The sequence below is a fragment of the Episyrphus balteatus genome, chromosome 4 (assembly GCF_945859705.1).
Source record: "Episyrphus balteatus chromosome 4, idEpiBalt1.1, whole genome shotgun sequence".
NCBI classification, from domain to species: Eukaryota; Metazoa; Arthropoda; class Insecta; order Diptera; family Syrphidae; genus Episyrphus; species Episyrphus balteatus.
In genome coordinates, this window is record NC_079137.1 from 15,198,162 (window position 1) to 15,224,887 (window position 26,726).

Here is a 26,726-nt window from a genome sequence, read left to right on the forward strand (position 1 = left end):
AAAAGTGAAACATATTGCCCAAAAAAACGAAGTAGATTTGGAAAATATGTAGCAGATAATGAAAAAAAAAAAAATATACATATAAAACAAAGGAGAATGCCCAAAAATAAATATATTTAAAAAAAAATTATTTTCATTGACTTGGTCTTAGTTCCATGAGCAAAGATGTGCCATCTGCCATATAATAACCTAAGATTGTTTTTTAAAAGCCGATGTCTGATTTATTTTATGCAAAATGCATGACCGGACCCAGAGCCATTATGGGGATCTGGGCGGTTACATAAAATAATTGATATCTTGGATGGGTCTTTGATTTGGATGTATATGAAAGTGAAATTCTTGCAGTGCCTAGTGAGCCAATTTAAAAATAAAGAGCACTAACAATGCATTTTTTTAACAAAAAATGTAACAAGACGACACACCTTAAATGAAATTTTGTTCGTTAGAAAAAATTTGTCAAACGAAGTAGAAATAGGTTGCTACGTAGCAGATACATCAAAATAAATTAATGAAGTAGATCTGCTACATATGAAGTAAATACTCATCTCTGATTTGGTGGAATAAAAAATAACTAATCACAGAAATTGTAGAAAATTAAATGCTTGCAAAAATCAAATGCAAACAATTTAGAAATTTGCATTTTTTTTGCATTTTGAAAGCTCACTTTTCACTTGCTTTATTAAATCATTTGAAAATGGAAGGCTTTGAAATCTTTGTTGACTTTGACCAACCGAAATATCCAAGCAGCAGTAATAAACGTTGACCTTAAAGTACGATTCGAATTTGAATTTTAAGCACAATAAAATCGCAGGTCTCTAAATGTTTATTACATTTTAACATTCGTTTCATTGGTACACAAGATACACAAGAAAAAAAAACTTTCGCAAAAATAGTTTTTGAGAACTTTAGGAAAAAAAAGTAAAATGAAGCACGAAATTTTACTTTGGAAAAAAAAAATAAAATTATTATTTCTGGAAAAATAAAAATAAAAAATCCTTTTTGAACACTTTTCTTTGGTAATACTTAGGTTGAGCTTTTTAATACTTTTTATTTTGATGAATTATATTGATAAATGCAGAAGTTACAGCTGTTCAAACATAGCAAGGTCTAGAAAAATGGGATCAGTTCCGATAGATTTTTTTTTCTATAAAAACAATTCTTTTAGTTTTTTAAAATAGCTTTACTCCGTAGTTTGATTCAATCTCAATCCAAAATAGAATCAAAACAAATAAAATTTTAAGTCTGAGTAAGAAACAAACACAAAACAAATAGGTCGTACTAAAAAACGCTCAAAATTAGAAATTATAAGGTCGAATATTTTAAGAATTTTAAAAATTTATTTCATTCAATTATCTTTACAAATGCTAAAGTTATCTACCAATTTATAAACATTTATAAACGTTGAGCTGTTTATGTGATGGTTTCCCCCCTCTTAATCTTAAGATATTGTAGCTTGTAGGTGCTGCCGTTGTTATCAAAATATTTTTTTTTTGTGAGAAAATTACATTTCGAAGATGACTCCCATATATTTTATTTTCTTAAATTACCTAGACAATCTTTTGCACGTTTGGGCTTCTTACGATTTATTTTGAAGCAGATAATACCCATTTTAAAATACAGCATAGAAAATTCGGGCTTCTAACGACGCATGTTAATCAAACTACCTATCGTTAAATGTACAGCAAACCGCTTCAAAAGAATTCTTTAAAATGATTACAAAGGACTTGCAAATCACTTTTATCACCTTTTTAAAAGCATTTAAAAGCTGCAAATTATTACCAACTTTCAAGGACCTTAAAATAAGTCTCATTTAAAGTTAGGTTCTTATTTTTATTTATTTAAATTAAACAATTCATACACCATCAAATATATTTGTGTGAATTCGAAAGGATTATGAAATATTCCCACAAAACTCACTAAAAATCTCATGCAATTCAAAACAAACAAATCAATTCGCTTTGGATTAAACCGTCATCAAAACAAACAGTTTAGTCCGAAATGAATGAAAGTGGTTTGTGTAGGAAATAAAACCACTTCCTCTTCATTTGTCAATAGTTCTTCAACAAAGCATACCACAGCTATAGAAAGACCAACCGCAAGCGCATCCTTAAATATTTACAAATCAATCTGTTCCGGGATTAATAGTTCGCGCATATCGTATACCCTTCACCAAATTGTATCAGTGAGTTTCCAGTTAACTCAAGGGTTCTTGTGAGATCTGTTTTTTTTTTTTTTTGTGTACACCTCTGACTGTAGGGTTGTGTGTTGTCCTGCCGGAGGGTGTGGGATGGAAAATCTTGCAGCATACGTTTGGTCACGTGTTGCATGACGTTTTCAATTGCGGGTTGTGGCCAATGTCATTTGCACAAATGAATTTTTGAAAAAATGGTTAACTACACAGAGAAAGCCCAAATAAACTACGAGGGGTATTTCTTGAAAAGGACCTCTTTTCCCTTCTTACTCTTCACAAAAAAAAAATCACAGGCAATTATCACCAGTTAAATAACTGGCGTGGAAAATTATATGTTAATAAATTAACCGGAAGATGTTAGTTTGCATTTTGTCGTTTGATACAGATCTGGTTGGATATCCGCTGCACCGAGCGAGGCACACAAAAATAAAAGGGGTAGCATAGAAAGTGACTTTGAAATTGAATTTTCTACATTTCATCGGATAACAAATTGATAGTTATGTATTTGCTCAACAAGATAAATGTGTATTTAAACATTGGGTATGTTGGTTGTTTTTCTCGTGGGATTTATTTGTATTTCGGAAGAATAGAGTGTTAGTTGCATACGAAATTATAAATGGACAAATTCGTACGATAACCGAAAATCAGACTGAAATGGGATACTGCTTCTTTCTTAAAGTATATGAAATTAAAATTAAGTCGTAAAATTAATGGTTTAGAGAAGTGTTAAGATATTTCTGGTGTTGGTGAAAATAAGTTAAAGGGTAGGCAATGTGGATCTTGACTCCAGGCGTTACAAAAATGGCGCCCAACATGAGATAATAGATTTAATATATGACTGTAAAGGCAACACGGCTCGTTAAAAATGATTTATTAAAGAGAAACCTATAGAATACAGTAATCATATATTTGAAAAATCAGTTTTTAAGCAGAAGTTTTCTTTTGGAGCTCAATTTGAGCTCAATTTGTCAAACCTATTTTTTTTTTTAACTGTAGGTTTTTTAATTGGCGGTTTTAGCAGCAGATTTTATAACGTGGTGCCCCGTACCGTTACCGTGTACCTCCCGAAAAACAATGTTGGTTCTATAAAGCTTTACAGATGCAATTGTTGCTTCTGTAAAGCATTATAGAAGCAAAATTTTTAGTAGGGCTATTCTGTGTCTTTGTATTGTTAGTCTATAAAACTACATGTTGTCGAAGACTTGTGGTCTTGTGTCGACACAAAACCTGATGCTAATGACGCGAAACAAAAAATCCCATACGAAAGTCATCGCTGTTTGACAGGCAAAATTGATATTTGTACTAAAATATAACTTGAGTTTTTGACCGGGTTTAATACACAATCTACTTACTATTCTTACATACTTACAATCTAATTAAAATATTCCGAACAAATTTCTTAGTCGATTAAAGTTTCATTGAGTGGGTTTTGTTTGATTTGAAGAATGGTTTTTTGCTGTTTTTTTTAAGAGTAGTCGAAACCACTCAAAAGTATAAGTAGGGTTCCATACACAGATCATAGACAATTATTATTTTATAATACAAAACGCAGATGCATACAAAATATTTTGGAGATACTTGTACAAGTACATTTAATGTTTAAGCCTGCAACAAAACTTTTCAAACCCTTTAAATTTGTTTATTGAAGCTAAATGACTTAAAATAAACTGCAATATTGTAACATTGGTGCGCGTATTCATAGAAACAGTTTAAGTTGCTTTTAAGAAAAACTCAGTCAAACTAGCCGCGTTCCTTAAGAGGTGGTAGGTAGACTATTCATGACTTAGATAGTTAGTATAGATCTTGTATTTCAAAAGTGCAAACAAGACATGATCTTCTGCACGAGTATTAGATTTTTACTCAGGAGTAATCTACGACTTCTTCAGAAACACTTCTACTATGAGAGACTGTGGGGATATTTAATGAGCTGGGGAAGGGAAATAAGGTTACTCTTCACCTAGTTCTCCGAAGAGAAGAACAATAAGAGCCCCGCACACTACAGACTTTCTTTCGGCCGAAAGTTTAGTTGGGTTTTGGGCTCCTTTAGTGTGCGTACAGGCAGCCGACTAAATAGTCTAGTCGGTATGAAATATTTTAGTTTGAAGGCAATTGGGTAGCAAAACAAACTTTTTTTTTCTATCAAACAAACTTTTTCATCGTCCGATACTTAATCGCTTTCATAAATTTTCATACTGACTAGGAGACCGACTTAACCATCGGCTGATAAAAAGTCTGTAGTGTGCGGGGGCTCTAAAAGCCAAGTTCCTTTGGGAGATGGCAATACGCCAAATTATTGTAAGCGCCAAATTAAATTACGAATTATGAACTACTTGTTCTCTAAGATAAAACTTTTTTGTTCTGCCACAAAATTGCTCAAGAAAATATTCACATCAACACTGTCTCCAATAAGTCTAAGGAACAAAACGAAATACAGATCTGCTTTAAACTAAATTACTTACCGTAAGCCCTACCCTGCTAACAATTTTGCTTCTATAATGCTTTACAGAAGCAACAATTGCATCTGTAAAGATTTATAGAACCAAAATTGTTTGTCGGGTATGCCGTTTACTAAAATTTGGCGTAAAGCCCATGAGATGATGTTCAAATATGGGATGAGAATTGATTGAAAAAAAATGTTATAGTTCAATTTATGTATTATCCATAAAATGAGCCAACTAACCTTCTTTTAAGAGATATTAGGAAACTTTGCGTGCGGATTTATAAGTCAAGATTAATGAGAACACTTTCTGCATTGTAGTATTTTTTGAAGGAATACTGCCACATTGTTTGAACTCTACAAAAATAATTCTTGTTTTTTCTTCGCTTTTCCCATGAGTCAGTTAAATAATTATGCTTTCTCTAATTAATATTCATAGATTTATTTTTAAAACCATGGCACCAGCCACAGCTTTATTAAGACATATACCACACATTTAATTCTATTACTGTTGTACTCTTATCCTTAATCTGGTTTGGTGATGGTATTAAGTCAATTGAAAATGAAAATATTATTTTTTCCCACATTCAATTCACCTTAAATAAACTCACTCCTGTCCTTATCCTGATGCACCCCGGAAGGATGTTGTTTATCCCTTTGAATACTCATATATACTCCGCGCCTATTAATTCCCTTTCTACCCTCCGCCAGGGTAAATCGTTAGAGAGCGGTGGACTTTAGAATTAACAATCCTGTTTACATTGCTTTGTAACAAGATTGCACTTAAGGATGTCAAATCAAAGTTCCGCCGCGCGCCGCTACACAACTACCCCTCCTTTTTTGATACTATCTCTGATGGTCCTTGTCGGGGTTGATTATTGTTATCACCATGAGGACGAAGGTCGTTCGCAATGCAAATACACTTTGGCTAGATGTCAGAGAAACATATTGAAAGAATGAGGATTTTCTCGCCTCGAGCTATTTGAACGTTGTTTCATGTGGACGACGACGATCGGTCGTGTGCGTGCTAGAAGAATGAAACGAGTGCAAGGATATATCGAAAAGTTATGTCCTCCGCCTAACAATTGACGGATAGCTAATTTCGATGTTTTGCTTTCAAGGAATATAATTCATTTATAGTTTTGTGCCGAGTTGACACCCTTGTAATTTTTGTCATGGTTAAATGGTGGTGATTGCATAAGATGAACAGATTGACAAAGGACCTTAGTTCTGTCACTGGTGGCCGATGTTGTATGGTCGAATACAAAAGTTGATCTGTTTGTGATGATTCAAATTTGTGGCAATAAAAAAACTATAAAATGGGTTGTTTTTCTTTTCCAGATCGATGCGTTACCATGACAATTGTGTCATTTTAGTGGTGAAGTGATGCGTGTGTTTGGAGGTTAAATGAAGTGGAAAGAATTTTGTTTGTAATTTATGTAACTAATTGGTTAAGGGTTTTTATGTGATAGATTTTGGAGATTAGTGTGGGAATTTTAAAGAGCTTTTTTGGGTTAAAGGAGATATGTATACATAGATGAACTCAAGAGGGTTTATAGTTTTAGTTGAAATAGAAAAATACATACCCAATCGTGAGGCATCACGAGAAAAAGGATAGCTTAGCTTACAAACCAGAATATTTTTTATAATAGGTAGGTATTTCATAACTCCAGTTTTCGATGGTTTGGTTTTCAAAAATTAGTTGAAAAAATTCAAATATAAAAAGTTTTATAAGTTTTTAATAAATTAGGTAATAAATATCTTCCAGTCAAACAATAATTTAATTTTTAAGGTGGTAACGATATCCTGCGACGGGTAAGCTGTGGTGTGGTATAAGTCAAAGAATATCATCGCGGTAAATATGTTATAACAAATAGATTGTGTGTACACGCGACCATCAGTTTGGCTTAAGACCAGGAAAGTCCAACATCTCCCAAATATTCACATTATGGCAGATCTAGGGAAAAATCCAGGAACATTAAATCGATTACAACCATCTGTTAATCAATTTTGAGGCCTCTTATAGTAGAGACTTGAAATACATAACGCCAAAATGAAATAACACCAAATTCCAAATTTGGCCTTATTTCACCTTATAAAATGAAATAACCCCCATTTGGCTTTATTTGGATTTGAAAAAAAGAAATAAGGCCAACAAAATTAATGGAAATAACCCGGAATATGTTTGATTCAAGTTGCATTGTAGTTTAGAGTTTAAAATCGGGCCAGAAGGGTTAAACAAAAATTTCGATTTAAGCAGGAGAATTTTTTTTTTTTACAGAAGGAAATCTTCAAAAGACCCTTGGCAGTATTCGACACCAACTAGTGTGGAACTCTTAACCACTAAAACCTCCTTAATCAGGACCAATCTTGAAAGATCGACATCAGATTTTTCTTTCTTAACTTTGTAAAATCTCTTTGGGGGAAGTTTAAACTTTTAATACTTTCCCATTCAGAATTAGTACATTTCATTATTATTATGACTTTGCAGTCTCTGATTGTCCGATACAGCGTATTTTTTAACAACTTCTGTAACCATTTCTATTTGTAAGTCACGATGTATGTAGATCGCTATTTCTTATGTTCCACGAAGGACTTTGTTTTTGAATTTTTGGATGATTTCGATATTTGTTTTCTTTGTACAGCCCCATAATTGGATTCCATAGGTCCAAACAGGCTTTAGTACTTGATTATACAGCATTATTTTGTTTTGGGTTGATAAATCAGAGTTGTTACCAAGTAACCAGTACATTTTTCTATATTTCAAGTTTAGTTCTTCTTTTTTCTTTTTGATGTGCTCTTTCCACTTTAGCTTTGCATCCAAAGTCATTCCAAGGTATTTGGCCATATTGGCGTAAGGTACAGCTTGATTATTAATGAATATTGGAATATTATTTATCTTTTTATTTGTAAAGTTTATATGTGAAGATTTTGTTTCATTGAGTTTGAGACGCCATTTTTCGGTCGACGGCATTTTGTAGTTTTACTACTGCCTTAAAGACACATTTGTCGGGTACCAAAATTGCGGTATCATCTGCAAAAGTAGCCATTATGGTGTGATTACCAACTGGGATATCCCTTGTGTATAGTAAATACAGGGTAGGACCTAGGACACTTACTTGTGGTACACCGGCTTCTATTTTCTTCAATTCCGAATATTCTTGATCGTATCTTACTCTAAACAATAGGTCTGAGATGTACGATTTTAATATTTCATAGTACTGCCTGGGAAGATCCCTATGCAGTTTGTACTCAAGTCCCTCATGCCAAACCTTGTCAAAAGTTTGAGCAACATCTAAGAATATAGCTGAACATACTTGTTTTTCTTCTAATGCTTTTTCAATTACATCCGTTGTTCTATGAACTTGGTCTATCGTGGAATGTTTATTTCTAAAGCCAAACTGATGATTTGGGGTTAAACTTCTTTCTTCTATGAGTTTACTAAGTATCTTCAGTAGCAGTTTTTCAAAAACTTTTGCCATAATTGGTATAAGCGATATTGGTCTGTAAGACGTAACTTCTGTAGGTGGTTTACCTTGCTTGGGTATGACAATTACTTCAGCAATTTTCCAATGACACGGTGTTACAAAAATGAGGTTTCAAAATATACGCGGGCGGAGTTCTATCAGGTTTTGTAGAGCTAGTCGCACTGATTACGAAACGGTATTTGAAAATCCCCTAACACCCCCAAAATCTGGAGTTACGGGCAAAAAACGGTTTTTTGGACCTTCACCCATTGAAAAAATTCTAGCTTCGACAATTTTTTACCCATTTTCAATTTTTTTACAGTTTCTGATAGGAGATAAATATACCTTTTCAACAATATATAAAACATGTAGCTCGGTTAAACCACTTAGAATTTATAAGCTGTCAAAGTTCAAAAATTCCATTTTTTTCGTCATTTGCCCAACTTCGGCATCAATTTAAAGTATATGTTTTCAAAACAACATGCTATTTTAAAAATACATTCTAAAACTATATCTATTTCTCAATCAATCGAGGTATTTTTTATGAAAATCACTTCAAAATTGGCTTAGAAAAAAAAATTTTTCGATTTCAACCCAGATACAGAAATTCGAACTTTTAGGTATAGAACAAAAATGTTGTTTCGGCACGTAGTAGGATAACTTGGGCGCCAGGATTTGATAACGGGTTTTTGTAGAGAAGCTCAATACAAACATTTTTTTCTTTGGGAGGGGGGTCTATCTCCCTCCGTTTAGGTGGGAGGGGCATTTTTCTAAAAAAAAATTATCAAAATAAAAAAAAAATTATTAAAAAACAACGGCAACACTTACAGAAATGAATGATACCATTTCCGAAAGGAAAAATTGTATATTTGATTCTAATTTTTAAATCAATATAATATAACCAATAGTTTTTGAAATAATCAATTTCAAAGTTAAAAATAGGCGAACAAAATTTTTTTAAAATTCATTTTATACTATTTTTTCCAGACTGTGAATTTTAGTAAAAAAAATACTCACACAGAAAACTGCCTCAATTGATTTCTTAAAGAACAGTGAAAACTATATGTTTCTATGTCTTCTAGTTTTTGAAAAAATTGAAAAATTAAAACAAATAAAAACAAAAAATATTTTGAAAAATAAAAAATCTGATAAAATAATTTTTCAATTTTCTCAAAAACTAGAAGACATAGAAACATATACAGCCCTATTCTGCTGTTCCCGTGAATCTCAGATCCGATTCACACATTCGGTTCACTTTAACTCTACCTTGCCATCCTGCTATCCATCGGGTAAACTGCATTATCATCCCTCAATTTGACGTCCAGGTGAACGTCAAATTAAAAAAAAAAAATGGCGACGAAGTAAATTGAAAGGAAAAAAAATTTTTTTGTTTGTGTTTATTTGCATAGAAAAAATAAAAGCAGCCGATTAAATGTTAAGAAATAATTAAAAATTTATGAAAAGTGGCATTTTGCTTAATTTCAACGATGGTGAATTTATTTTTACAAACAAAAGTGACAGATCCGCAACATTTTGTATGCGGATTGCAAATGTATGGAGCAAGTTCATTCACGTGATTAGTGGAATACTGAACAGCATTACCGATATTACCGACGTGAGTTTGGATTCCCCCCGATGAATAGCAGAATGGTAATTGGTGAATATTTAGCGATTTTTCCCCCCGATGGATAGCAGAATAGGGCTGATAGTTTTCACTGTTCTTTAAGAAATTAATTGAGGCAGTTTTCTGTGTGAGTAATTTTTTTACTAAAATTCACAGTCTGGAAAAAATAGTATAAAATGAATTAAAAAAAAATTTGTTTCGCCTATTTTTAACTTTGAAATCGATTATTTCAAAAACTATTGGTTATATTATATTGATTTAAAAATTAGAATCAAATATACAATTTTTCCTTTCTAAGCCAATTTTGAAGTGATTTTCATAAAAAATACCTCGATTGATTGAGAAATAGATATAGTTTTAGAATATATTTTTAAAATAGCATGTTGTTTTGAAAACATATACTTTAAAATGATGCAGAAGTTGGGCAAATGAAGAAAAAAATGGAATTTTTGAACTTTGACAGCTTATAAATTCTAAGTGGTTTAACCGAGCTACATGTTTTATATATTGTTGAAAAGGTATATTTATCTCCTATCAGAAACTGTAAAAAAATTGAAAATGGGTAAAAAATTGTCGAAGCTAGAATTTTTTCAATGGGTGAAGGTCCAAAAAACCGTTTTTTGCCCGTAACTCCAGATTTTGGGGGTGTTAGGGGATTTTCAAATACCGTTTCGTATTCAGTGCGATTAGCTCTACAAAACCTGATAGGTCTCCGCCCGCGTATATTTTGAGTGTTACACCGTGTGATGTGGGACATATCGGTGCTTAAGGCATGCATTTATTATATATTGGAGTTTTATGTAGGCTTTCAATGGCATTTCTTTCATAACCTGAGCAGTAATTAGATCGTAACCTGGTGATTTTTTATTTGATAGTTGATGGAAACACATACTTTTTATTTCTTTTAGTCTTACTATTGGTATTTCACTTTCATCTATCTTATCAACAAACTGTAATCTATTTTCAGCCGCGTTTGATGAGTATGGCTTTTTCTTTCGGGTTACCCATCCATTTACCATCTTGAGATTTCAAGGGTGAGTTTTGTAACTGCTGTCTTTTCAGGCGCTTGGCTGCTTTCCATAGCGAAAAATCGGTTGAAGCATCAGTCGTTAAATTCTTTAGGAATGTACTGCGTGAATCATTTTTGAATTTGTAAATTTGTTTTTTAAGATTGTTGCTTATACGGTTGAACGTTGTTTTATAATCTGGAAATCTAAAATTTTGCCATTATCTTCGAGCTCTTCTTTTCTCTATTATCAACTCTATTATCTCTAAAGAATATTTTATTTCATTTTGTCTTCTATTAGAAAATGTTGGAGTACTTTCTTCGGCGGCCTGTTGCACATCAGCAATAAATTGTTCCACTTCATGGTCAATTCGCTCGATTGTATCCATGGGAGATCTTAGATTTATAAAACTTAAAAGCCTTTCTCTAAAATCATCCCAGTTTGTTTTCTTATTTACAAGCTTTGGATTACTTTTTTCTATTACTTTCGATTCACTTAGTGATATAATCACTGGATCACTGATGACAGGTCATAATTACCTTCGACACTAATGTAATTTCGTTTGATTCCTTTAGTTACAAAAAGTCGATAAGGTCTGGTATTTTGTAAGCATCGGAAGGCCAGTAAGTTGGCGATCTGGAGGAATAGAATTCGAAATTGTATTTACGGCCTGCTTGGTAAAGTCTTTTGCCTTTTGTTGATATAAGTCTTGAACCCCAATGGGTGTGTTTTGCATTGAAGTTTCCACCAATAAGAAAGTTATGTCCAAGAAGATTTAATAGATCTGAATAGTAATCTTCTGTCGGGGAACGCCTTGGTGGGCAGTATATAACTGCTATCTTAAACTCTTTCTTTTTCACACCAATACTAATAGTTGTTACTTGCATATTTTCATTATTAAACTTGGTTTCTTCATAATGTTTTAAGCTTTCTTTTATAAGAATCGCCGATCCACCTCTTGCCTTGTCAGCTGGATGTGTTGGAATTTGACTATACCTACTTCATTTGCAATTGACAAGCAATTGACCCTTATTATGATGAACTGAGCACGAGCGTTAGAAAAATAGGGAGGCGGGTTTGAGAAAAGATACCGATTAATATTAATTTTGAAGTTCTGAGCTTTGAAACGGCATGGAAAAACGGAGGCGGGTAATGCGTCCACATTCGTGTAGTACGACTTAAAAAAGAATTGAGTATTACAGTTGCATCGAGAGAAAAGTTTTTTTGGGCAATTTTTTGTCCCGTCCAAATTGATGTGCGATTGGTGATGAACTACATCGATCTGTACAAGGACACTTACCTAGCCAAGAGAGTAAAAGTGCAGCGTCTGAGATGGTTAGGTCTTGTGGACCACATGGACAACAAAATGACAAGCAAAATTTTCAAAAAATGACGCACATCACCCGAGCCAAACAAATTTTATGGAAGTTACATATCAAGTCAACTCGTTAGACAAAAAATTGGTATTTGGTCAAAAACTCTGCCAGGTGGAAATCAGTTTCTATCATCATTATGCATGTGATATAATTGTAGGTACGTACACAAAAAAGTTATAAAAAAACAGATGCAAATTAAGTAATACACATCGAAGGGTTTGTTATAAAAACACATCGATTGTTTTATGCGGGTGCATAACAGATCTATAGTTCAAAACTGTTACCCAAACCAACTAAAACCAAGAGACCAACAAACCTAATGATGCTAATGCCTTTGATCATATCTCTTTACTTCCGATAAGTAAACAAACCATTCTGTTTAAAGTGCAAGTATTTGTTTCAAGCAGACAAAAATCACAGTGATACAAATTACAAATTCAAAAGAATGACAAAAACAAAGTATTCCATTTTGTTTTATTTGGGGCAATTTGTACAAATATTTAAATCGTTGTTCATCAATTTATATGTACATATCTCCTGAAATTGGCATTATAACTGAAATGAAGGTATTGTTGAAAGTTCATAAATAAATCTTAAAATAGGAAAGGATGGCTTAAACTAGAGTTTAATCAATGTTCATCTACTGAATTTGGTCAGGTCAGCCAAAAAACTTGAAAGTATGTATAACTGGCTCTTATAATTTCACGTTATTCGAGTTAAATTCTTCAAATCACAAACCTTTCAAAAATGTATGCCAATACATGCAACCAATTGTGGACATTATTTCTTATGAAATTGATAGCATTGCAAAAGTTATGCTTATGTCGTAACCAGACAGGATATGAATGGTGATTACATTTCTGGGTGTAATAATGACTCCCGCTCAAAAGAATCATTCATATCGCCCTTTTATAAAGTAAACAATGTTTGTTTATTGTCAAAAACAGGTGAAGAATTTAATAATGCGGGTCGCGAATATTGTATTCAAGGAACAAATCAATATCGCATAAAGGATGCTCGCAGAAAATGACTCAGAGATTTTCTTTTGGACAGGTGATTCGGTGGACTTTGATTTACAAAATTTACTTTAAAGACTAGAAAATAATTTAAATTTATTTAAGATGAAAAATGTATAGTTTATCCTGAATGAAAAAAAAAGGAAATCACTCTCCCTACCCTAAGAGCCATAACTATAAAATACATGAAAGATGAAACCCAAAATGGCGTACTACGTTGCTATGGGGATGCAGAATCCTGTGTAAATTCCAGTTAAACTCCACCCCTTAGCAACGAAAATTCATCTTGAATGATAAAAATTCATTTCATCCCTAGTTACCGATGAATATAGATGAACTTTTCAAATTCATTCAAATATAATAGCAAATTCCAAAATGTCCTTCAAGGGATGAAGAGAGATTAATGAAAGGATGCAATAATCCAATTAGAGGCGGAGTTTGTTATATATTCCTATTAGATTCCTTCGTAACTTGGTATAAAAATCAAAAGCATCGTTTTAGATTAATTCAAATTGGATTTTACATTGGTGAAGTGCGGTCGGTTAGTTAATTCCTTTGACTACGGTTAAAAATAATTTTGCAAAAATAAATAAAATTCACTTCCTGTGAATTTTTAAATATTTCAATAGTACAGTTACTGTCGGTGAAATATATTTTAAAATGTCGCGAAATCAACTGCCAGACTCATCATCTTCACCACCAATTAGGTTAGTTACATTTTCATTACTCCCATAATAAAAAAATTGTTATTTTAATTATTTTAACACAAAACTACTTGGAATAATAAAGAAGTAAAACAAATAAAACAAAAAGTGAATTTTGAAAAAAAGTTCGAGCAAACAAAGTGATTATCTCAGGAAAATAAACAAAATTAACCTTTCCGTCGGAAAAAATGTTTGCAATGATCATAAAAGCCCAAATTAAAAAATATTCAAAATATTTATTTGTTGAGTGGTCAATCCAATTTTAATAAGAGTTCAAAAATGTTTCAATAATTGTTGTGTGAGTTTCAAAGTGGAGGTTTAATAGTGTACCAACAAAAAAATTATAGAATTAGAGGCTTAAATCACTGTTCAAAATCTAACCAGTAACCCAAGAATAACAAAACAGGAAATTAATTCTTTCTTTCTAGCTTTTTTCTCAAAGTAAAACTGAGATGGGATAAATCCTTCAGAAAAAAATTTAAAGTATTAAAAAATATCCATACAAAAAGAGCTATAAAATCACATAAAGGCAAATTAATGTTTTCGCAAAAATATTTTGTTTTACTTTGTACCTACAATTCTCATGAAAACACGTCTATATTGACGTCTTCTTCTATCCAATGGAATGTTTCTAACAACCAAAAGCCAAGTTTTTGTAATATGTATAACATTGCATTTAAAGTTTAATCTTTAAATTATTATCTTTAATGTAAAAAAAAAAAACTTAAAAAGAGCTTCTTTAAACAGTAAATACAGAACCTGAAACCCTTAAAACCCAGTAAATTAAATATAGATTTTTTTCAAGGAAAAAAATTACCAACACGCAGTGTTTCTAGCATATTATAGAAGGCAAGGAGACGAATTTGAAAAAACCTTGGAGCCAAAAATAGCCGCTTTCAAAAATAGTCTAAAACATCGCATACAATTTTATTTTATTTGGTATGGAAATTATTTTTTTTTATTTTAAGAAAACTTTTGGTTATCAGACTTCAAATATTAGGCGTGTTTTTTCTACAACTTAGTAGCTACTCATTTTTTGATTTTATTCGAAAAACAATAAAAACAAATACTTAATAAAAATAAATACTACAAAATTTAAAGAGCCAAATTTTGATGAACCGGAAATAAAAATTTTTAGGATCGAGTGAAATGTTCAAGGAGTCCCTTTTAGGTATTTCTATGTCTTTGAATTTCGTTAAATTTTTCGTTTTAAACGTATAGTTTTATCACTTTTTGTTGAAAGATATGCTAGTACTAAGGTTTAAATTTTCAAACGTATTTTTTGATGGTTTTTCAAAATGGTCTAAAAAACAACACCCTTCAACCCTGAACGAATTTAGTTTGAGTATAGACGTTAAACAAACCTAAAAATCATGTGATATTCACATGAATGTTTCATTGCTTGTAGGGTAAATAATTAAATTAAAAATAGTCAAAAAAAAAACCATATTGGGTTATGTACGGGCAATATTGCGAACCCCATTTACATCGGAACCCTTTACTTTTTTTTACGTATATTCGGCATTTCTGAAATATAATTATACATAAGTTCATAAAATTAACGGTAAATTGAGGTTAATTTCAAATTACAAAAAAATGCAGAGACATTATGTAAGTTACTTTTGAAATTAGTTTTACATTGAAACTTCATAAGGGCATCATGGCGCAGTCGCGTAAAATGTCGCGCCATAATACCTTATTGCATCTGCGCCATATTGCAAAATAAAAAACATATTCACAAAACACCAAAAACCAAACACAATTCTTACTTCATTTAAAATATTACAAGTTATATAACCAAACCAAAACTGTACTCTGCATTCCACTCTTCACAACAAAAACGTGCAGTTTATACTTGCCGAGGTACACACAAGCAAAAACTAAGCGATATTATATTGGAACCCAGAACCGGTATATTTTTTTGTTTTCTTTTTTGTTTGACACAAAAATAAAAGCTAGTGTTCGACGAAGACCAAAGTTTCTGCATTGGTTTTAATTAAATACGAGTATTGGAAATATGGTAGTTGAGAGGTGCGCCATAATGCCCGAAGTTACCCTATAGCTTTCAAATGCAACAAGCAATATAGCGCACTAGTATTTCAAGACTGTAGTAACTCAAAAAAAAAGTCATATGTGCAATTTACACGTGGTAGAAAGCTTAAAAAAAAAGAAAAAATCTACCTATTTTTTATTCTATCTCCCTAAAATACATGTTTTTTATATGACAACCTATATTAATTTTATATCATCTGAAAGCTTATTGTTTCAGTTCAAAATATTTATATCGTTAATTTCTATACAACATCTACAAAAAGAGCTTATTTTTTTCAAGCCAAATCACTTTTCATCAAAAAATCAATCTTTTTTCTCTTTTAACACCATTAAATATATTTTTTTAAATGACAACCTATAGTAAATTTAATATTATCTGAAAGGTTATTTCACCTTTTATATGACGTATGAATCATATTTCTACCATGCCTAGAAAAAAAAAAATAAGAATTTTTTAAAGCCAACTATGTCAAAATTTTAAGCTGAGATTACGGTACTTCCTACACTGGTCGTCGTCAACAGATCTCCACAGGTGTTTTAAGGTATTTTTCAAGTTTTTCAATTTAAGATTGTGTAACTTGTAGAGCTTTTACAGTTAATTGTGATAAATCAAATGAAAGGTTATGTTATCAGCATGCGTATTAAAGTTAATTCAAATTTGTATGTGCACTACAATAGTCGGAAAAAGTATTTTGACATGATGAACATTTTTTTAACTGATGAGAAAAATGGGATCGGGTCAAAATTCTGGCTTCAAAATTCTGCTTTTCAAAATTCTGCTTTTTCAGCGAAAATTCTGTTTTTCAAAATTCTGCTTTTTTTCTATTCTGTTTTTCAAAATTCTGCTTTTTAAAATTCTGCTTTTCAAAATTCTGCCAGCATTATATTTGAACAAAAAAATTCTGCTAATTCTGTTTTTTTTTTTATATAGCATATGCGCTGGCTAAAGAAAAATACACCTCATTAATATAATTCAACATTGGTTCTTTCCTAAATTTTTTTATTTAAGTGTCGCAAATATTTTTTGAAATGCATATACTGACTTTCTTTCAAATAAAATATGTATACTAATTGAAACCGATGTTGTATATTCCTTTTCTTATTCAAATTTTTGAAAATTCATTTTTATTTGATAAATTAATAAATTTTTAGTTATTTTCGGAAATGTTTAATATTAAAAACCTTTACTTAATATTTTCAAATTTATAAAACAAAAATTAATTCGCATTTAAAGAATGACAAATTATGTAGGTAAGTAATCAAATAAGCAGATAATTTTTCAAAAAGATGATTTTACAGAATTCTGCAAAAAATTAAAAAAGGGTTTGGAAAATGTTAAAAAGCGCGCGCTTTTTATCATTTTCCAAACCCTTTTTTAATTTTTTGCAGAATTTTGAAAAGCAGAATTATGAAAAGCAGAATTTTGAAAAACAGAATTTTGAAAAGCAGAATTTTGAAAAGCAGAATTTTGAAAGCAGAATTTTGTAAAGCAGAATTTTGAAAGCAGAATTTTGACAAAAGAATTTTGACCCCTGCAGAATTTTGACCCCAACCCGAGAAAAATCTGTAACGGTTAAACATTAAATAAGGAAGTTGACGGTTATTTAATAAGTATATTATGGTGAATCTCATGATGGTCAATGTCAGTCATATAGTTGGTATTATGCTTCGAGGCTGCATTTTTTGTATAAAAAGTACTAATTTTTGAGGGAAAAAAGTATTTTGACAAACGTTCTTTTTCAACGTTGGTAAGGTAAGGTAATGCATTTTGCGTGTTTCAAGCACGTATACAACTGACAGAGTTATTAAGGCTCCGATTTGTAAAAAATTGGACAAAACGGCGGAACTTAACATCGAAATTAGTGCATCTTCTGTTGCAAGTCATAATTTCAGTGTGTCTGTTAAAAGATCTGTGGAGAACTGAATTCATCACGGGAAACTAAAAATTACCAAATATGACAACACAAAAATATAATTATCCTATGCAAAATTTACACGAATGGACAAAAAAATGAAAAAATGCACTAAAAAAAAGAGACGCATTTTGAGGAATTCACTTTAAATCCGGAATGACTCCAAAAAGTCTGGATTTGGAAATGCCATTCTCTCATCAAAAACTTTGTGAGCAAAAGTTCCCTTTACAGGAAAGCTCGCAGAAGACAATTTTACCATGTTTATGGGGAGATAATACAGTATTTATCTCATAAAAAAAAAATTAAAACAAAATCGAATTCTCAAAGGGACATGTTGTTGTGCTTTTCGCTTCTGGAACAAACTTGAAAAAATTTTTACGGAGCTTCAACAGTTCCTTTGCGTTTCCCGGATCATTGAGATAGAAATTTGTGAGAATGTGGTCCATGAAACTTTGTATTTGAATGAAAGAAGCATACCAATATGTTCCTTTGAGAATTCAATTTTTTTTCGATTTTTGTTTTATGAGATAAATACTGTATTATCTCCCCATAAACATGGTAAAATTGTCTTCTACGAGCTTTCCTGTAAAGGGAACTTTTGCTCACAAAGTTTTTGATGAGAGAATGGCATTTCCAAATCCAGACTTTTTGGAGTCATTCCGGATTTAAAGTGAATTCCTCAAAATGCGTCTCTTTTTTTTAGTGCATTTTTTCATTTTTTTGTCCATTCGTGTAAATTTTGCATAGGATAATTATATTTTTGTGTTGTCATATTTGGTAATTTTTAGTTTCCCGTGATGAATTCAGTTCTCCACAGATCTTTTAACAGACACACTGAAATTATGACTTTCAACAGAAGATGCACTAATTTCGATGTTAAGTTTCGCCGTTTTGTCCAATTTTTTACAAATCGGAGCCTTAATAACTCTGTCAGTTGTATACGTGCTTGAAACAAGCAAAATGCATTACCTTACCTTACCAACGTTGAAAAAGAACGTTTGTTTTCCCTCAAAAATTAGTACTTTTTATACAAAAAATGCAGCCTCGAAGCATAATACCAACTATATGACTGACATTGACCATCATGAGATTCACCATAATATACTTATTAAATAACCGTCAACTTCCTTATTTAATGTTTAACCGTTACAGATTTTTCTCATCAGTTAAAAAAATGTTCATCATGACAAAATACTTTTTCCGACTATTGTAGATCAAAAGTTTATTTAATAACCTATCTACAGTACAAATTTCATTCATCTATCTATTAAAATAAAAAAAGTTATAACAAGTTGAATGTTCGTGTCGCGTTTTCGTTTCATCTTGTTTCAAATCACTACGATACTAAAGAAGTTTTCACTTCAAAAATTTTCTCGCTGAATCAGTGAAAAACTGTTCCAAACTAAAAAAAAATAATTTTTTTATCAAGTTCCTTTATAAAAATAATGCAATTTACTATTCACCAATTATTCAAAATATTAAATATATAAATATAAAGTTATTGTGTAAAATATGTCATCTCAAGCAAACAAAAATTTTGAGTTTTACAAAATTGTAATACTAGTGCGATATATGTATGCTCTCAACTACCCTCCCATAAAGACTCCTAAAAGTGGTCGAATAAATCAAACTAACTTGTTTCCAAGTATCATATTTTGTTTTTGCTTAGGTAGTTCTTCAGTAAAGTAGTAAAGATTAAACAAGCTCACGACATGAAAAACACAGAAAATTAAAAAGTAACGTATGGCGTATACGTACTTTTTTATAGTTCCTTATAGTATGACGCTTGAATTCATATTTTTAAAGAAAGCATCATCTACATACATCGAAATAAGTCCAATGATGGTTTAGTTTAAAATTTGTTGTCTTATATTAACAAATAATGTATCTATGTATTAATTGTCTTATGAATTTTTTTTTAAGTATTTAAACGCTTAATATTATATATGTACATACCTCAATGACATTTCTTATATTTCAGCCAACTCTCTTTTCATAATTTCGATGATGACTTAATCAATGAACTACCGTCTTGCGTTTATGCAAGTCAACATCATTCTGGCAACAGTAATAATAACATTCGTATGAGTTCAAATATTCGACAGATACAACATCAATACTTACATCATACTGGTAATATCAATAAAAAGACTCCATATAAAACTTAAACTGAATAAATATTATCAATTATAGAATGTTTAGACTCACCAACACCATCAAATATAAGTCTTCCAGCAAATATATCCAATTACAATTCAGCACCATATAAAATCCAGAGACAACAAGCGAGTATTCGAGAAAGGAAACGCATCCAGAGGTCTGCTCCAACTGGGTATTTTGAAATTTTTATTTTACTTTATTTTGAATAATTATGTATGATTTTTGAAACACAACAAAAATATTGAATATTACTAAAATATTTTCTCGTTTGCTACTTTCTTTTATTTTCAAAACTTTACAGTAGTATCAATTCAGCTTTCGATGAACTGCGAGTCCATGTACCGACATTTCCATATGAAAAACGTTTAAGCAAAATTGATACTTTACGACTTGCTATCGCGTATATTTCTCTCTTGAGAGAAGTCCTACAAACTGATTATGATCCATTAACTTATGTGGAAAAGTGCTTGAGAGGAGAAATCAAAGCTGATCGCGCTAATTGGAATACCAGTGGTGAGGCTTTTTCATTATTTTCGTATTTTGTTTTTTATTATAAGAAAAATGGTTTTATTTAGGTAAATTTTAGGATAATTTCGACAAATCAGTGAAGTTTCTAGAAACTAGCTCTTTTTTTGATACATTAGCGTATTCCAAGTTGTTTTTTTAATACAAAAAATGAATACAAGAAAGGCTTTGTGAATGGTTTTATAGATTGTCGTTTAAGGGGGGAAAACCCTCTGGAATTTTTTTATTTTTGCTTTATTAATTTTTTGCCTAATTTAGGTTCATGCAATGCGTATAAATATATTTTAATGGAAAAAATTTTCTCTTTTTATTATAAATAATTAACTGGCCTGGGCATTGCACGGCGCAAACGCGAGGCATCAACTTTAAAAGGCTGTAGAGCCGCCATTTTGTTTTTTTATTACTTCAAAAAAATTGTGTTAACACTTCATGATGTCAATAATATCATTAATTTTTCAAACTTTAATTAATGCTTTCAGTTTTCCAAAAAAAAATCTTGAAAAACTCGTCGTCCAGAGGGATTTCCCCCCTTAATGGACTTATTATTATAGGGAGCGGGTCATAATTCTGCTTGTCAAAATTCTGTACGACAAAATTCTGTGGGGTCAAAATACTGTAATACCATAATTCTGTACATCATTATACTGTAAATACAAAATTCTGTACGTAAAAATACTGTATCAACAAAACACTGACATGCAAAATTCTGTTTTGTAAAATTCTGTACGGCAAAATACTGTATATCAAAATTCTGTAAAAATGCTGTAAAAAAATATCGTTTTGATAATGTAAAAAAGTGCGCGCGCACTTTTTTACATTATCAAAACGATATTTTTTTACAGCATTTTTACAGAATTTTGATTTACAGAATTTTGATGTACAGAATTTTGAAATACAGTATTTTGACCAACCAGAATTTTGCTATACAGAATTTTGACTTTCAGTATTTTGTTCCTACAGCATTTTGCACATACAGAATTTTGACATACAGTATTTTGGCATACAGTATTTTGAATACAGAATTTTGCAACATACAGAATTTCGACCCCAACCCATTATTATAATAGACAAACAAATTAAATTAAAGTTATGAGTGAGTTTTCTTTTATAATTTGCGTAACTCAATCAAGTATCATTTCGGGAATGCTACTTTAGAATGAATTTAGATTTAAATTATATTTTTTGGCAATATTATGATTAACTATTGAGGTAAATATAATAATTAAATCTCAAATTTATTTCGTTTTGCATTCATGTAGTATTTTTTACATAATATTGACATATTACAATACCAACTAAAAGTATGAAATCACTTATACATAGGTAGATATTTACGTTTTTGAACCAAACAATACTTTTCTTAAGGATTTTAGTGTGCTGATTCCAAATGCAAAAGTGCGCGCGCACTTTTTTACATTATCAAAACGATATTTTTTTACAGCATTTTTACAGAATTTTGATTTACAGAATTTTGATGTACAGAATTTTGAAATACAGTATTTTGACCAACCAGAATTTTGCTATACAGAATTTTGACTTTCAGTATTTTGTTCCTACAGCATTTTGCACATACAGAATTTTGACATACAGTATTTTGGCATACAGTATTTTGAATACAGAATTTTGCAACATACAGAATTTCGACCCCAACCCATTATTATAATAGACAAACAAATTAAATTAAAGTTATGAGTGAGTTTTCTTTTATAATTTGCGTAACTCAATCAAGTATCATTTCGGGAATGCTACTTTAGAATGAATTTAGATTTAAATTATATTTTTTGGCAATATTATGATTAACTATTGAGGTAAATATAATAATTAAATCTCAAATTTATTTCGTTTTGCATTCATGTAGTATTTTTTACATAATATTGACATATTACAATACCAACTAAAAGTATGAAATCACTTATACATAGGTAGATATTTACGTTTTTGAACCAAACAATACTTTTCTTAAGGATTTTAGTGTGCTGATTCCAAATGCAAAGTCCAAATTACGCTGGCACATCACATTTTTCAAAATACTTGAATGTTAACAGGTCGAAAACGCGGCGTCTGGGCACTTTTGAATTACATCACCGTTAAATTTTGTGAAAAACTTTTTTATGATATTTCAAAATCTTAGTTGTTAACAAAACTAATTATTTTGAAGGAAATACAAATTTATAACTTCTGATTTGGATTTAAAAAAGAAATATTATGTTACGGAGAATATTGAAAATAATTAGTCTTTGAAACTTTATACATATATTTTTATTTTTTTATATTTTGTCTACCAGTGTTATTAAAGGTCTTTTACCTTAGTAATATAATAATGCATCTCCCTCTTTTTCCTCTACCGTTTATGAACAGATAAATGATAACTAAAGTCTTTATAAAACAAAATAATTAGGAAACCCTCTTTTTCACATTTTGTTTTTCATCGTAACAACATGCCTAAAATTTTGTTATCTTAACAATTTATTTATGATTATGCAAATTTTAAAATCATTGTAATAATTTAACAAAAGTTTATAGTTTCCAAAAAATGAGGCATTCCTAAATTGTTGCTAAAATATTCTTCGTTGTATTATTTATAAAATCAACCAGTTCGACGAAATGCTGTTTGCATCGATGCAACTTTCATACGTTCCGAAGTTAAACAGCATTTTGGGCAATCGCAATTTCTATACTCGCAGTAACGTTTATGTCCTTTCAGAGGCATACTCAATCCATGATTTCGACAACGAACACAAGTTGACGGAGGTCGAGGTAACATCTTGCACTGATCTTGGAGAAGAAACGAAAGAAAAAGTGAGACGTTTCCTTCTAATAATGTACAAAGTACAATGTACATACTAAAGCTACTTACACACAAAAAAATTACAAAAATATTTTTACTACTTAAAAACAATAAAACATATTGATATGGAAACTTATATTAGTATTTATGTTTTCAATGCGAGAAATGCTTTAGCGACTCGATTCAACAGCTAAGATGCAAATAATTATTATGACAGCACAAATCAGCTGAAATTACTAAGCCAGTTCAAATTTCTGAGATCGCTCAGTTTGTCATCTATTATTTTGATAAAACATTGACATTTCTTAACAAAAATTTAAAAGAATCATACCTGAGTTTTGGTTTTTAATTTGATTCTATTCAGCGAAAATCCACCAAGTTTCTTAAGGAAAATAAAGTAATTTTGCGAGGCAATAAATGCAGTTTTAGAGTCAAACACATGAGAATTACGAAGATATCTGAATCCTAAAATCTCAGAAATCTGAACTGGCTTATTATCACAGCAGCTGATCGTTGACATCTCTGAAAATGCGTTCCCTTGTATGACAAACATGATTAAACTATCTGCATCATATACATTTGATTCGACAACAGGTTTAGAAAGTTGTAAAATGTATATCGCCATAAATATAAGGCCCAAATAAAAAAAAAATTTGGTTTACTTTGCTTATTTTTTTTTTAAGTTTTTGTCAAGGAAACTAACATATGTATTTAGAAGAAAAAAGTGCATGAAATACGATTGCTCCGAATTTTTAGAAGATTTGTTTAGTTATGGCTCAATGAACATGAACTTTTTTTCTTTATTCCACTATTTTTTCAAAAGATACAACAAAAAAAACTTTTTTTCATATCAGAAACCGAAAAGATTCTGGGGTCGAACTACGGCATACGTTCGTTAACGTATGGTTACTATGTGTCCCTATCTTTTTCTACTAAATAAATAGAGAGAGCAATAAACAAAACGTTAACGTATGATCGAAATCGTGTGCGGTAATTCGACCCCTGATTTTTTTTCCTGTGAAAAAAATCGTTAGTTTGAAAACGTGGTTTGTTTTCCCAAGGTTAGCCCAGGATAGCCCAACTTTTATTTTCACTATCCCACATATTTAGTTTAAAAATTGTAGAAGAATTAGATTTTATTCACCACACAAAAAAAAGTACGCATACGCCACAGTGACCTTTTTTTTTAAATTTATATTTAAGAAAAATTGAATCCACTAGTGACTAGTGTTTGCATTGCGCCTCATATGTTATATATTTAACTTAGAATTTTTACGTGATTGAATGTAGTCCATACAATTCCTGTTAAGAAGCTGAAGTTGATTTTTTGTTATAATTTTTGAACTAAGGGTTGGCTAACCAAAAAAAATTATGTAATTTTTTGGTATTACCAAAGTTAGCTCAGAAAGTTTTAAAAAGTACTATTCGTGTACTCATATAATCAACTTCCGCACCATTTTATATTTATTGTTACTCTTTTGATAGATTTTATTAAACATGTAGCTTTTCTAGGTGCTTTATGGCAAACTAAAAAAATAAATGATTTTTACACTAGAAAAAATATTTGTATGATGTGGTTTTTAAGGTGAAATGAAACAAATCAACTTAAGCTTCTTAAAAGGAATGTTATAGGGACTACATTCAATCACGTAAAATTTCTAAGTCAAATATATAACATTTGAGGCGCAATGCAAACACCAGTGGATTCAATTTTTCTTAATTATAAATTTAAAAAAAAGGTCACTGTGGCGTATGCGTACTTTTTTGTATGGTGAATAAAATCTAATTCTTCTTTAATTTTTAAACTAAACGTAGGATAGCGAAAATAAAAGTTGGGCTACCCTGGGCTAACCTTGGGCAATCCAACCAGGCAGGTTTGAAAAAAAGAGCATTTGGGGGTGCCAACTTGACATAGCCAGTTTTCGGGGTCGAGTGGCGAGCACAACAATGCCAAAAATCCAAAAAAACGTCCTAAATACATGAATTTTTTAGTTTTAGCTCTTAGATTAGTTTTTGACAAAAATACATAACATATCACATAGTCAAAACTTGTAAAGTTTTAGTCTTAAACATTGTCCGTGACAGAAACCGTTCATAACGGAAAATTTCATACAAATTGTCATTTCGAACGGATTTTGTGATTGTTATTTTCGGGGTTCGTAACAAGTTTCCGATAAGAATAGAGTTCATATTAAGACCGCTCGCTTTTCAAATTTCGTCAATTACATGGCAACAAAATTGTTTTTTTCTTTTGCTACAGAAACCAAGTTTTATACTTTTCTAAAGGATTTTGGCGTCCTGAGCTTGAATCTGAAGTCTATTACATTCACATCGCAATTTTGAGTTATTCCCGTTAGAAAATAGAATAACAGTTTTTTAAGTTATGCACGGGTTTATTTTTTTAATTAAATATATAAAGGTTTCGAAAAGGGCTACTAAAAATTTAAAAAAACAGTTAAAAATATAATAATTCCTTTTTAATAGCATAATACGTACTAAATTTTTCTTTGAAAAAAGTTCATTAAAAAAACTGCTTTAACGATAAACAATTTTTTCTCCTCAAAATTCTTAAATATACGAGAAATTAAATGTTATATTTTGTTATTTGTTTAGAGGTCAAAACCATACCTTTATAAAATTTTTAATAGATTTAAAACTCATTGAAAAAAATGTTCATGGGTAAGTTTTCCCCCAAGTACCTATATTTAGTATCCGGAAAAATCTTTCTAACTTCAATTAACACCAGCTTTTGACAGATTTAGATAAAAAATTAAATTAATTTAGTTAACAATGGAAAACCCTATTAAACTAACTTTATTTGTTTTTTTTTTTTTTAATTGTGTTGCATTGTCTGATTTCTGGCAAAGATAGACAGTTGATAGATATTCTTCTGACGATCTTGTTAACCTCTTACTTACTTTATCAAAAGTTTTCCATCGATCTTTTAACTCAAACTTTTGTTCATATTTTCCAGATTTAACTGCTCGCTTATCATGGATCAACTGGGAGAATCTTGGAGTTCACCCAGGACGTAGAACTTTACTTACTTCATTAGCACTCTCATCTGATCCACTTTGTGGACCACATTGTGGACCAAACTAAATTAAATTTAGTACAATCCAATTGCTGTCCATTAAAACTGAAAAAATGCCAAAGAAAAATACTCGTGTCATGTGAAATTAAAAGTCTTCCTTAAAAATTATTATTGTTTTTTTTTTTTCATAAATTAATTTTTTATTATATTTTAATTTTTAATTCCTTGTTTTCATTTAAATACACTTATTTTCAACATCAGTAACGCTTTTTTAAAATTTTTATTTCATTGTTATTTAGTTTTATTTATTTTTATAATAATAAAATAAATCATCTAGTCTAGAGATTTACATTATACAATAATATACTACATTGAGCGAGACAAGAGATGGTGATAGATATATAGAGTTAGATGCGATAACAAAAATAAATT

The 26,726-nt window shown here is 30.7% G+C and overlaps 2 protein-coding genes across 3 annotated transcripts in view; one reads left to right on the forward strand and one right to left on the reverse strand.

Moving 5' to 3' along the window:
* Positions 1–19,845, reverse strand: part of LOC129918420 (uncharacterized) — a 35,661-nt gene extending 15,816 nt beyond the window's left edge. For both annotated transcript variants that reach the window (XM_055998941.1, XM_055998942.1), the window contains exon 1: positions 19,744–19,845. In XM_055998941.1, the coding sequence (XP_055854916.1) occupies positions 19,744–19,754 (11 nt within the window). In that variant the 5' untranslated portion in view covers positions 19,755–19,845. The remainder of the gene's footprint in view (positions 1–19,743) is intronic.
* On the forward strand, positions 13,732–26,726 carry LOC129918430 (achaete-scute homolog 1a). Its single transcript, XM_055998952.1, has 5 exons — positions 13,732–13,825; positions 19,769–19,920; positions 19,981–20,119; positions 20,249–20,460; positions 26,235–26,726. The coding sequence occupies exons 1-5, from the start codon at positions 13,779–13,781 to the stop codon at positions 26,360–26,362; spliced, it is 678 nt and encodes a 225-aa protein (XP_055854927.1). The 5' UTR covers positions 13,732–13,778; the 3' UTR covers positions 26,363–26,726.